General features: G+C 39.3%; 2 protein-coding genes across 3 annotated transcripts in view; one reads left to right on the forward strand and one right to left on the reverse strand.

The window, feature by feature from the left end:
- Nucleotides 1-5226, forward strand: part of CTSZ (cathepsin Z) — an 11018-nt gene extending 5792 nt beyond the window's left edge. Inside the window, exons 3-6 of the mRNA XM_019510174.1 lie at nucleotides 1948-2127; nucleotides 2856-3006; nucleotides 3320-3482; nucleotides 4058-5226. Coding sequence (XP_019365719.1) covers nucleotides 1948-2127; nucleotides 2856-3006; nucleotides 3320-3482; nucleotides 4058-4171 — 608 coding nt within the window. The 3' untranslated portion in view covers nucleotides 4172-5226. The remainder of the gene's footprint in view (nucleotides 1-1947; nucleotides 2128-2855; nucleotides 3007-3319; nucleotides 3483-4057) is intronic.
- A 1885-nt stretch (nucleotides 5227-7111) lies between these two features.
- The window catches only part of NELFCD (negative elongation factor complex member C/D), a 16032-nt gene continuing 12615 nt past the window's right edge, over nucleotides 7112-10528 (reverse strand). For both annotated transcript variants that reach the window (XM_019510176.1, XM_019510175.1), the window contains exons 11-15: nucleotides 9960-10074; nucleotides 9129-9224; nucleotides 8766-8906; nucleotides 8223-8352; nucleotides 7112-7995 (exon numbers count right to left, since the gene is read on the reverse strand). In XM_019510176.1, coding sequence (XP_019365721.1) covers nucleotides 7961-7995; nucleotides 8223-8352; nucleotides 8766-8906; nucleotides 9129-9224; nucleotides 9960-10074 — 517 coding nt within the window. In that variant the 3' untranslated portion in view covers nucleotides 7112-7960. The remainder of the gene's footprint in view (nucleotides 7996-8222; nucleotides 8353-8765; nucleotides 8907-9128; nucleotides 9225-9959; nucleotides 10075-10528) is intronic.

Here is a 10528-nt window from a genome sequence, read left to right on the forward strand (position 1 = left end):
GCAGGGCTGGTGGCTGTACTTGCTAAAGGAGATGCAGGCCCTGCCGAGCTTCCAGCCAAAGCCAGGGCACTGCCAAGCGCAGCAGGGCTTGCCCCGGTAGAGCCCAGGCGGGGGCAGCTGCACCCACACCGGGAATTCCCACAGTGGCACCTGCAGGGAGAGAGTTTGTTTCTCCCTAGTTGAATCAGGAAAGCCCTGGTATTATGTGAGGCCTAAAGGAGGACAACTGGAGTGATTAAAATGCATTCAAACAAAAAGAAAAAAAAGGGAGCCTTCACAGGGTGGGAATATTGCACTCCCTCCACTGAGCAGTTCTCTCCATCACAGTCAGGCTCTGGGGGACAGTGGTTTTCAACCCTTGTAGACTTGAGGCACCCCTCAGAAAAGGCCACTTATTCATTCTCACTTTTTTTCTGACTATAGAAAAAAATCATAGAGCAGTTTTTCTGTTGCAGAGAACTTGGAAAGACTACAGCTATGGATGTCAATTTGAACTCCCTGGGCTTATCATGTGAATCACACTGACATACCTAACAGCATTAACATCATGTGCCCGGGGGTGCCATGGTATCCTGAGAATCACTATTCTAGGAAGTCAAGAGCTGGTATAGAAAATAAGTATTAAAGCAATAGAGATGCAACTGAGACTCCTGCTTGAAGTACAGCGTAAAGCGGATGCTGAATCAGCACCTTGGCAGGACTCCCTGCTGCCTTTGACTTAAAGGTGACCTGACGGGGCAGAATGTGTGCATCTGTTTTTTGCTTCTTAATGATAGATAAAGGAGATGGACTTGGAGTTTGCCCTCAACTTTTAGAAGCAGCAGGAATATCCAATCTTGCCTTTCTTGATTTTTTAGCAAAGTTGAGAGGGAGCTTTCTCCATCCTTAATCAAAGGAGCATGCAGTCTTTTAAAACTTCCCCAAGCATTTATCACAGTAAACATGAAATCTGTTAATAAGCATACAGGTAACACATAAGGGCTTCTGTAGGATCACAACTGCAGTTGTAATAAACAGCACGCAAATGCTTGTTCTGAAGTCTGTTCCCTTCAGTTAATTAGCTGAGGTAGACAAAAAGGCAAGCAGCCCAGGGAAGATGAGGTAACAGTAAAATAAGCAAGGCCAGCTACGACCATAAACCGTCTGAAAACTTGACCTTAGATCTTGTTGCTGCCTAAATATATGCTGAGTCTAGATTTCAGAATCAAGTAGACTCATACGGTCCTAGCCCTGCTATAGGCCTTTGAATTGTCATCTGACTTCTTTCCATGTCAAAAGAGGTAGTGATACTTCACATCTTGGTAAAGAGCTTTAAGGGCTGGTTCTCAACCTTTCTAGTTCCTGTTGGTTTTTTTTTACTGCAAAAAACAGGGGAGTTTTTCTGTGGCAGAGAACCCAAACCACAGTAAGTCAGACTGTTTGTCACATCTCAAATTCCTATTTGAAATCTCTGGGTTTATTGTGTGAATCGTGTTTGCACACCAGGCAGTGCTAACATTGTGGGACACCCTTGAAAAGACCTCAAGGCACCCTGGTTGGGAATCACTGGTGTTGAGATTTGTGGATAAAAAGGGCTATAAAGAAAACAAAGGGCTGTAAATGAATCTGAGCGCTTTCACAGCCGGCCAGTGATTTGTGTTTGGTTTCTTAAAATTGCTTTTCACGTTTGAAATCGATCTTGTTTATTATTTCTCTATATGGACACATTCAACCGAACCTCTAATGGGAAACCTTAGCTGCATCTGCAAAATGCAAATGCTCTCAGCTGGTCTACCAGACTGGGTCACAGTTCGTTTAACAACTCAGTATGTCAGAAGTTTTTGCACCCATAAATGTCAAGCTGCAAGTGCAACTAAGGAGACAAAATGAGAGTATTCAATCAATGTTTAGTTTAAAACAGTATTAAAACTAAAGCACCAACTGCTAAGTCTCTCATTATTTTCACAGATCGCATCAACATTAAGAGAAAAGGTGCATGGCCTTCTGCCTACCTCTCAGTTCAGAATGTTATTGACTGTGCCAACGCAGGGTCCTGTGAAGGTGGAGATCACTCAGGTGTTTGGATGTATGCACATGACCATGGCATTCCAGATGAAACCTGTAACAACTACCAAGCCAAAGACCAAAGTATGGCAACAACTTTCACACACTTGTTACTGCTATTTCCTTTTATTCTGCATGGTTTAATCCCAGCCTAAAGGAATTTGTGTACAGTATGGTTAATATGCCGCTTTTTTGCTCTTTTCTACCACTGCCAGGCAATGTAGCTTCTGCTTTCTGAATAAGATAGCAAGGTCTCTTAAACTATATGGTTTGTTTTGGCTCCAGAATCAGACAAGACAGTACATTATCAACATGTCTGAACAAGCATTTCCTTCCGAAGGTTGCTAAATTTGATCCCATTAGTCTTCAATATGTAGTGGTGTGGAATACTCAGAAGTGTCATCCTGAGCTAAATGGAACAGAACTTCAGCCTTTTCTGTAATTTTGTGTGCATGCATGCGCATGCACCCGTGTGTCAGCTCGGAGTGAAAGTAGTATTGTACCCAATGATAAAAAAACACCAATGATGAAGGCACTGTACAGTAAGGGATCAAACATCTTTGAAAGAGTACATATTATGGAGATCATATTAATTAGCAATTTTGTTTAACTTGAGGAACCAACCAGGCAGAGAAACAACAATAACTTGTCAATTATTTAATCCCATCTAAGCCTCTATCCCATAAGGAACTTTCTTAAAAAACAAAACAAAAACAAAACATTGATTTACTATAAAACTTACTTGATTATCATTGAAAGATAGCATTTTTTTAATTAAACTTATTTAATGAAGTATCTATCGCGTTTTGTAGAATGTAAGAAGTTTAACCAGTGTGGAACGTGTGTTACTTTTGGGGAATGCCATGTGATACAGAACTACACACTCTGGAAAGTTGCTGACTATGGCTCCGTCAGTGGGAGGCAAAAAATGATGGCAGAAATCTATGCCAATGGTCCAATCAGGTAAATAAACAGTGTTATGACATAAGAAGAACAGGAATTCTACAATGAGTATTGAGATAAAGCTGGAAACATGTGAAGCTTGCTCAGCCTGATCCATTGTTTTTTCACCATGCAGCCTTTGGTATTTGGAGAGCAATACATGCCAAACATTTGCTAGCATCTTATGCTTTTGATTAATATCTATTTAATAATGTTTGTGAAACTAGACTTTAGACTTCAAGTCAATTTATTTGTTGGAAGCTGTTGTTCTTGCTCAGCCCATCATAAAAATTATTTTCAAATAAGGATGTTTGTTATCTCTACTTTGTTACAGTTGCGGCATAATGGCTACACCAAAGCTGGATGCTTACACTGGAGGACTTTATTTTGAGTACAACCCTTCTCCTACAGTGAACCATATTGTATCAGTGGCTGGATGGGGTGAGGAAAATGGAACTGAATACTGGATTGTTCGCAACTCCTGGGGTGAACCTTGGGTAAGGAAAAGAGGGAGGAACTGTGTTCACAAAATGATTGCAAACAGAATTATACTTATCTTTTAAAAAACACTTTTCAAACTGTAAGAACAGCTTGTTTGAGTAAGAACAAGCCTTTGAAACACCTGTGGATGAATTTACAATTTTAAACATGGCTAACAACTTAAAAAAAGAAGCTGATAAAATTGAACAGAAGTCTGCGCAGGTAATAACATGTAAGGTAGTAGAAAAGCATATTTGTGCAGTGTCACCTCTGAGTCCCAAATGGACATGCAACTCCAGTTGAAGCCTGTAAATTGCTACTCGAGTCATAAATCAAATCAAGTCTTTTGGATGTCAGGAGGAAGAGGGGAAGGGATAAAGGAATTTCTAGCTGCCCATATGCAAGTTCAGCAAAGCAGTTTGCTACTTCCAGCAAGCTTGCCTTGTGGACCCCATTTATAAACCTAAAACTTCACAGCCAAGATGTCCTTGCCCTGTCAAAGCTGTGTTCATGGGATATTTTTAGGAAGCTGAGGAGGACCAGGCTGGTAAAGTCTTCTTTGTTTATACTAATGCAAATTAATTTATTTTAGGGTGAAAGGGGCTGGCTGAGGATCGTAACAAGTGCCTACCAAGGTGGAAAAGGAGCAGAATATAATCTTGCTATTGAAGAGGACTGTGCATATGGGGACCCTATACTTCCATGATTGCCCTTTTTTGGTTTTGAAATTTGAGAAGTCTTTTAATCAAGTCATGTATTCTTTTTAAAAGGGCAGCTTTAACTATTCTGTAGCACTGAATAACCAGGTAGTCATGAGGAATCAGTACAGATCACCACACTGTTTTCAAATTAAAATAATTTTAGAGCAAAGGCCAACTGCTCCTACAAGATTATTATTAAATTTGAAGGCTACATCTTTAAAAAAAAAAGTATCTGGTGAGAAAAACAGCTGTGGCTGCTTTTTCTGTTGTGCAGTTCTTAACTGCAACTCATTACTCAGAAACTAGACACATCCTTTCTATAGAAGTACATCACACTGCAGGTTTGGTATCCCCTTCCCATCACTGAGAAACTTTAATCTGACATAGGTAAGATTTACCTGATACTCTCAGGGAAGAGGTTTGTGTTTACAAATTTTAAACTTCGTGTGTTAGGAGGTGAGCTCCCTGGAAAAAGTTGGGCCTGGAGCTTAATTTTACATTATATTCACAAAGTACAAGGGCACCAAGTAAACTTTTCCCACTGCCCATGGACTGCGCAGTGAAAGCTATAGTTTTGTGTTGTACATCTGGAACAGTATAGTCACATCTCATATTGTTTTGCTGGCCCTATGAGAAGGCATATGCTGTATTATACATAACACAAATTAAGTGTTGATACCGTTCCTTTATCCAACTGAAAACGACACAATAAGAACCAATGATCTTCAAAGCTACAAGAAAAAATTAAGATGGTATATTGCAGTTATTCCCTGAACCTTCTTCGATTCAATTCCAGACATAATTGAATAGCTGTACTATTTTTATGAGGATATTATATTATTTAATTCAGGAGGGAGTGTGGGTAGATAGGATTGTCAGAAACCTTGGCTCTTATTTTATGTGCTTAACATACAAGAAGAGATGGAGTGCCATCTTTCTCCCATCTACTTCCTAACAGTCTGATGTATCATGTAAACTAATGATGAAAGGTTAAATCAGTGCCATATCAATGAGTGTAAACCTGATCGTATTTTAATAAATTCTCTCTTATGGGAAGTGATTAGAGGTGTTAAGTAGATTATAGGTCATGGATAGAATTTCAAGTGTACAAGCTTGTAGTGATAATTGAGCTCAATCACCTGAATTTTAACCCTGGATGAAACAGGCTCTTACACATGGAGCACTTACAGTGTAACAGCTGCTGCTTGGTCCCAGGCAGCAAGTTCTTCCCCCTTTTGAAACTGCTTCAAGCAAATGTTTGTCCATGGCCACAGAAGCTCATAAACAGAATTTGTTTCTCAGCACTCGTTTACTGCTATCAGTGCCGGATTTAGGCTTACGATATGTAAACTATGTCTTAGGGCCTCACAATATGTGGGGCCTCTAAATAAGAAAAAAACCTGACTCAGTATCAAGTTTTATAATAATCAGTTGGTAAATAAAGGAGATATGGGAAAATAATTATCTAAATATGGACATTTTTGTTCTAGTATGACAAAAATATACATACTTTCAATTATTTTTATTGCATGGGGCCTCTTAAACTGGACTTATCTTAAGGCCTAAGCATGTCATAATCTGGCACTGACTGCTATTGGTACCTACAGCAGCACTTTGGTGTGGCATATATTGCGGGTACATGGGGCTTAAACAGAATCTGTACTCTAACTGCTCTCACCTGGTCAGGAATGTGGATGGAGCCACCGTCAAAATAACATGTGCATGCAATGCACTAAAGTGAAATGTAGTTACTTCCAGCTGCACAGAAGCTATGTGCATCATGTCTGCGGTCCTCTTGCTTTTGGCCTGCAGATTGGGATAGGATTGAATACAACACATTCTATACTTGGGAGCTTGTACTTCATTACAAAGGTATTAGGGACCATCTATTGCTCAGCTTAGTGTTGATGAGTAAACAAGAATTCAGTATCTAGTGATGGTAGACAGCTGAGCTCAAATAGCTTAACTGTCCACCTGTGAGCTAGGTCTACCTAAGAGACAAGTTAGTTACTGTTTTCAGTGAAATACAAGGCAAGAGAAATGTGCTTAATCAGTATTACTCTCCAAAAGTGACAAGTTTTCTTGCTTGAAGATGTAAATTACTAACTGCTAGGCAAAATACAGAAGCCAGCATAATGACTAAAATCTATATTAGAACAAAAAGTAGGACATTATAGATAAAATAAAGCATTAGAGCAAGAAGTTCTACAAACTCCCTCTGAATTTGGCCTCTCTCTCCTGTTCCAGAAGACATTATGGAATAAAGTTGGTCAAAAAAGGTTAGGAAATGCCAGAACTGAATTCCTTCTGCAACTTCCTGCTGACCCTCCTTGTGCATATGAACCATCAGCCTTTCTGACTGATTACTAGAACTCATGCACAGAAGAGGTTGTACAGGCAACTCTGGGTATGCCACTTCCTAGCTTGGGAAAGCCTGGTAGTCCCAGATAGTATCATGCTGACCTGTAGTGGCTCATTAATGGTGTTGAGACCTTTAGATCAACAGTTACTTCTGCTACCAGTAATTGTGGAAGTGGTGGTAGAATTATACTTTGCAGACCAGCCACTAAAAAGGCAAGCAGCACATAACCTGATACTAAGTTTGGTACTGACAGAATAATGATGAGACTAGGCATCTGTGGATTCAATTCTAGTTTCTGTATCTAGTATATGATTAAAATGACTACAGGCGACTGCCTATGTGTGCTACCCTGCTTTGCATGATCAGGGCAGACCAAGAACACAACCAGCAGTTTCTTGCATTTCAGGGGTGGCAAAAACTCACCTGTGCTTCAGGTCAGATCCAGATCACCGAGTTCCTTGCAGGCTGGGTCCAGAATAAAAAGAGCTTCCCAGTCCAAATCTGGACATGGTGGTGGGGAGGCAAGTGGCAGTGCAGGGGTTAACACGGCTATCACTCTGTAATCAGTTCTATGACAAAGCAGTGATACAAAACAACTCAGAGTTTATTCTGCTGTTCTCCACTACAAACTGGCTGACAAATTCAGCTGTATCAAAAATGTTTATTTACATCCAGATAATTTGCCTACAGTGCCAATTCTGATGCAGTAATGCACTTACCAGTAATATGCAAAAACATCTATTACCAAAAAATAGATTTCTATACAAGGCCACTCTCGCACAGGATTTTTTTCAGTAACAAAAATTAGCTCCGATTGCTACAATTCAACATGTTCCATGACATGTAGTTTCAGAAGGAAAGTATTTAAGAAATGCTGTAACAGAATGCAATAACAAGAAAAAGCACTATGGCTTCTCTCCAGCACAGGGCCAACTATGCACTCAACCCCACCACCTGAAGTCACAAGATCAGAGCCTGGAGCATTTAGGGTCACATTTCAGGGAAGTGCCTCAGAGGTTTCCCTACTTAGCACTGGTCTCCATTCTTCAGGTGTTCTTTAATTACACACAATATCAGTGGAAGAAATTTCTACCAGCTTCAAGAGTAACCAAGAAAGAATACTCCTCAAAAACATGACCTAGACATTTCTTTGTTCTTCACGATATTTGTATGTAGATGGGCATTTTGATTTGCCTAATAAAAATCCCCTAAAGAATTACTGGACTTTTGGAGAATCCCTTATTCCAAGATGCAATAAAAGGCCTCACGATCACAGTTACTGTGAAATATGGATCAAAGACTTCTTGCCCCCTTCTTCTTTGTCTGCTACCTGTTACCCAGATACAGAACTTTAATGGTGGAATTTACGGCAAAGGATTCATCATCTGTGACTTCGGTATTCAAGGTGTTGTGCATTCTTGCTTTTCCATGTTTAGTTCACCATAATGAAGTTAGATTTGCAATGAGCTTAAAGAGAAAACATAGAAAGATATTTAGTATGGCACGCTAAGTGTTTTCATCATGTGCAGTGTCTGCATTAGGTAACTGGCCTGCAACACTTTGGTAAGTTAGTTTAGGGAACTAGACCTATCTTTGTCCTTAGGCATGAGGAAGAAGGCTGTATCACTACAGATTTTACAGAACGTTAACATGTATGTACAGGAACAGGTAAGAAAAGAACAAACATTTCTTACCTATAAATTCAGTGACAGGGTCGTGTTCACCTTCTGTTTTAATAGTGCCTGCAATGCTGTCATTCTCCAAGATTGGAAGGAAAAGCTGTACAAAGTCTGAGGTATATGGAGGAGCAATTACATCAAGCACCTGAGATGTGAGAAAGAACCACAAATTATTGCTCCAATCTGATGTTTGATAGAGACATTAATCCTCTCATAAAACAAACTATTCTTGATTCTTTCATATAACCCCTCATCTCCAACTAAGCCATAAGGGCAGAATTAATTGGCTGATCTTGCAGTCAAAACCTATTTGAATCACTAAGGGAATTCCTGACCTCTGAAAGCAGTTTTCCCATGTCCTACTAAGGATCCAATGTTAAATACCCTTCTCAACACCTTAAGTATTTATGCCTTGCAGTGTATATACACAAAACAAAAGTTACTCCCAAAATGTTACAGAAAGTCAACTAGCATTAATAAAAATAAAACTGCATCTCCATGTTTTAGTTGTTCTGTCCCTTTTCAACATATTACCAACATTAAGAACAGGCTGCTGACCTCAGTAACAAAGTATCTAATGAGTGAAATGTCTGTGTCTAGCTTCTCCAGACACTTGCGGATATAACTGACAACAGGCAGGACATATCCTCGACTGAGTAAGTGAACCATTCTGTCCAGAAGAGTTTTCTTCAATTCCAGCTGAAAGAAAGATAGAAAACCCCAGTGTGTTTCAGTACGAATTGCCTCTAAGAAAAGGTGTCATTATTGTTCATCCTCATCAATTTAATCTCACAGGTAACATTTTGTAATGACATATTCCTGAAGCAATCTCTATTGGGAATGCTAGGTCAGCAAGACCTATTTCTGTGAATCAAGTGGCCAGTAAGGGGCAACACAAAGAACAAATCCTTTAAGAATCACCTGTTCCATAACATCAAGTTGTGAGTGTTCCGTTTCAAAGAGCTTAACAAGAAGTTGCAGCACCTGGGGATGAAGCAGCTGATGGCATGTACTGATCTGCAAATATAATGCATAACATCACCATTTCTTCCAATTTAAAAAGAATATTCAAGACAAGCATATACTCATTTTCAAAGTTATGGATTCGGTGCAGGTTAAAATTCTTCAGGAATGAGATATGCACAGCTGCCAGTCACCCCTTCATCGTGTGGAATAAAATCTGTATTAAAATTCCTGTAAATTTATTTCATAATTCTGAAATGGATTTAATCTCTGCATGTTTACCAACATCCAGTCATGTAAGCTACACAACACAACATTTTTTAAATGAAATCTTCATAGTTTCCCAAGCAGAAAGCAACTGTGACCACCTGAAACATGAGACACTGCTCCTGCCTTTGTTTCAAGGTAATATGCATCATCACAGAACTTCACAAGAGGTAAGAAACTCCATACCAGCTATGAACTGACTGCCCTGAGGAGTTTTCCATCTACTGACTCTTCTGTGAAATCTTATGAAATATGAACTTTCATTTCTACCCAAGAGAACTTTTACAATCTTTTCACCAATGCCTGATGAAGGGTGTTTGTGCCCGAAAGCTTGCAATTAAAACAAAATTTTTTTTGCAACAATCTTGTTGGTCTAATAAAACATATCATCTCTACCACGAGTCCTGATTACAACACAGCATAAGCTTTCAATGGCTTTTGGATCAAACCCTTAGAATCATTCCAGTCACAAGCCTAAAAAATTGCTGTTGTTATTCTGCAAGACTTCCTTTACACTCTTACCTCATCCAGTAATGCCAGATGCACTGGAGTGTGATCAGTCTGAAGCTGAAAATATCGTGGTTCTGAGACAGTCCAGTCTACCCACTTTAATACACCCATTGCCACCACTGGAAAACTAAGGAAGAAAAAGTTATATTAGACAAGCTAAGTCTAAACTTTTTTCCCCTAAAATGTGATCTTTTAGTCCACCCTAAAATTCAACTGAAAGTTTCACAGTTCAACCCATGCTGGAATTAATGTGATTAGGAAAAACAAACAAAATGTTATTTCTGCTATTGAATATTCAAACCAGACTCCAGTAGGAAAGAAAAAGGAGACAGATTTTCAGACTAGAATTCCTTTTCCCTTCATAGGGATACTCCCTCAGCATACAAGTTAAGTCTTAATGAGTGGGCAGAAAGATTCTCTTTCCCATGTCATTAGATGTTAACTTGGTTAGGCCCAAGATGTTGGGTCAGGTTGCTTAATATCAACTATTTCATATTTCCTAGAGAAAAAAGGAAAGAAGGATCTCAATGCTAAGAAAGAAACCTTATGAAAAACAAGTAACCTGGCAATAATTCATCATC

Source organism: Gavialis gangeticus, unplaced genomic scaffold, assembly GCF_001723915.1.
Source record: "Gavialis gangeticus isolate Ggan-Ray unplaced genomic scaffold, GavGan_comp1, whole genome shotgun sequence".
NCBI classification, from domain to species: domain Eukaryota; kingdom Metazoa; phylum Chordata; order Crocodylia; family Gavialidae; genus Gavialis; species Gavialis gangeticus.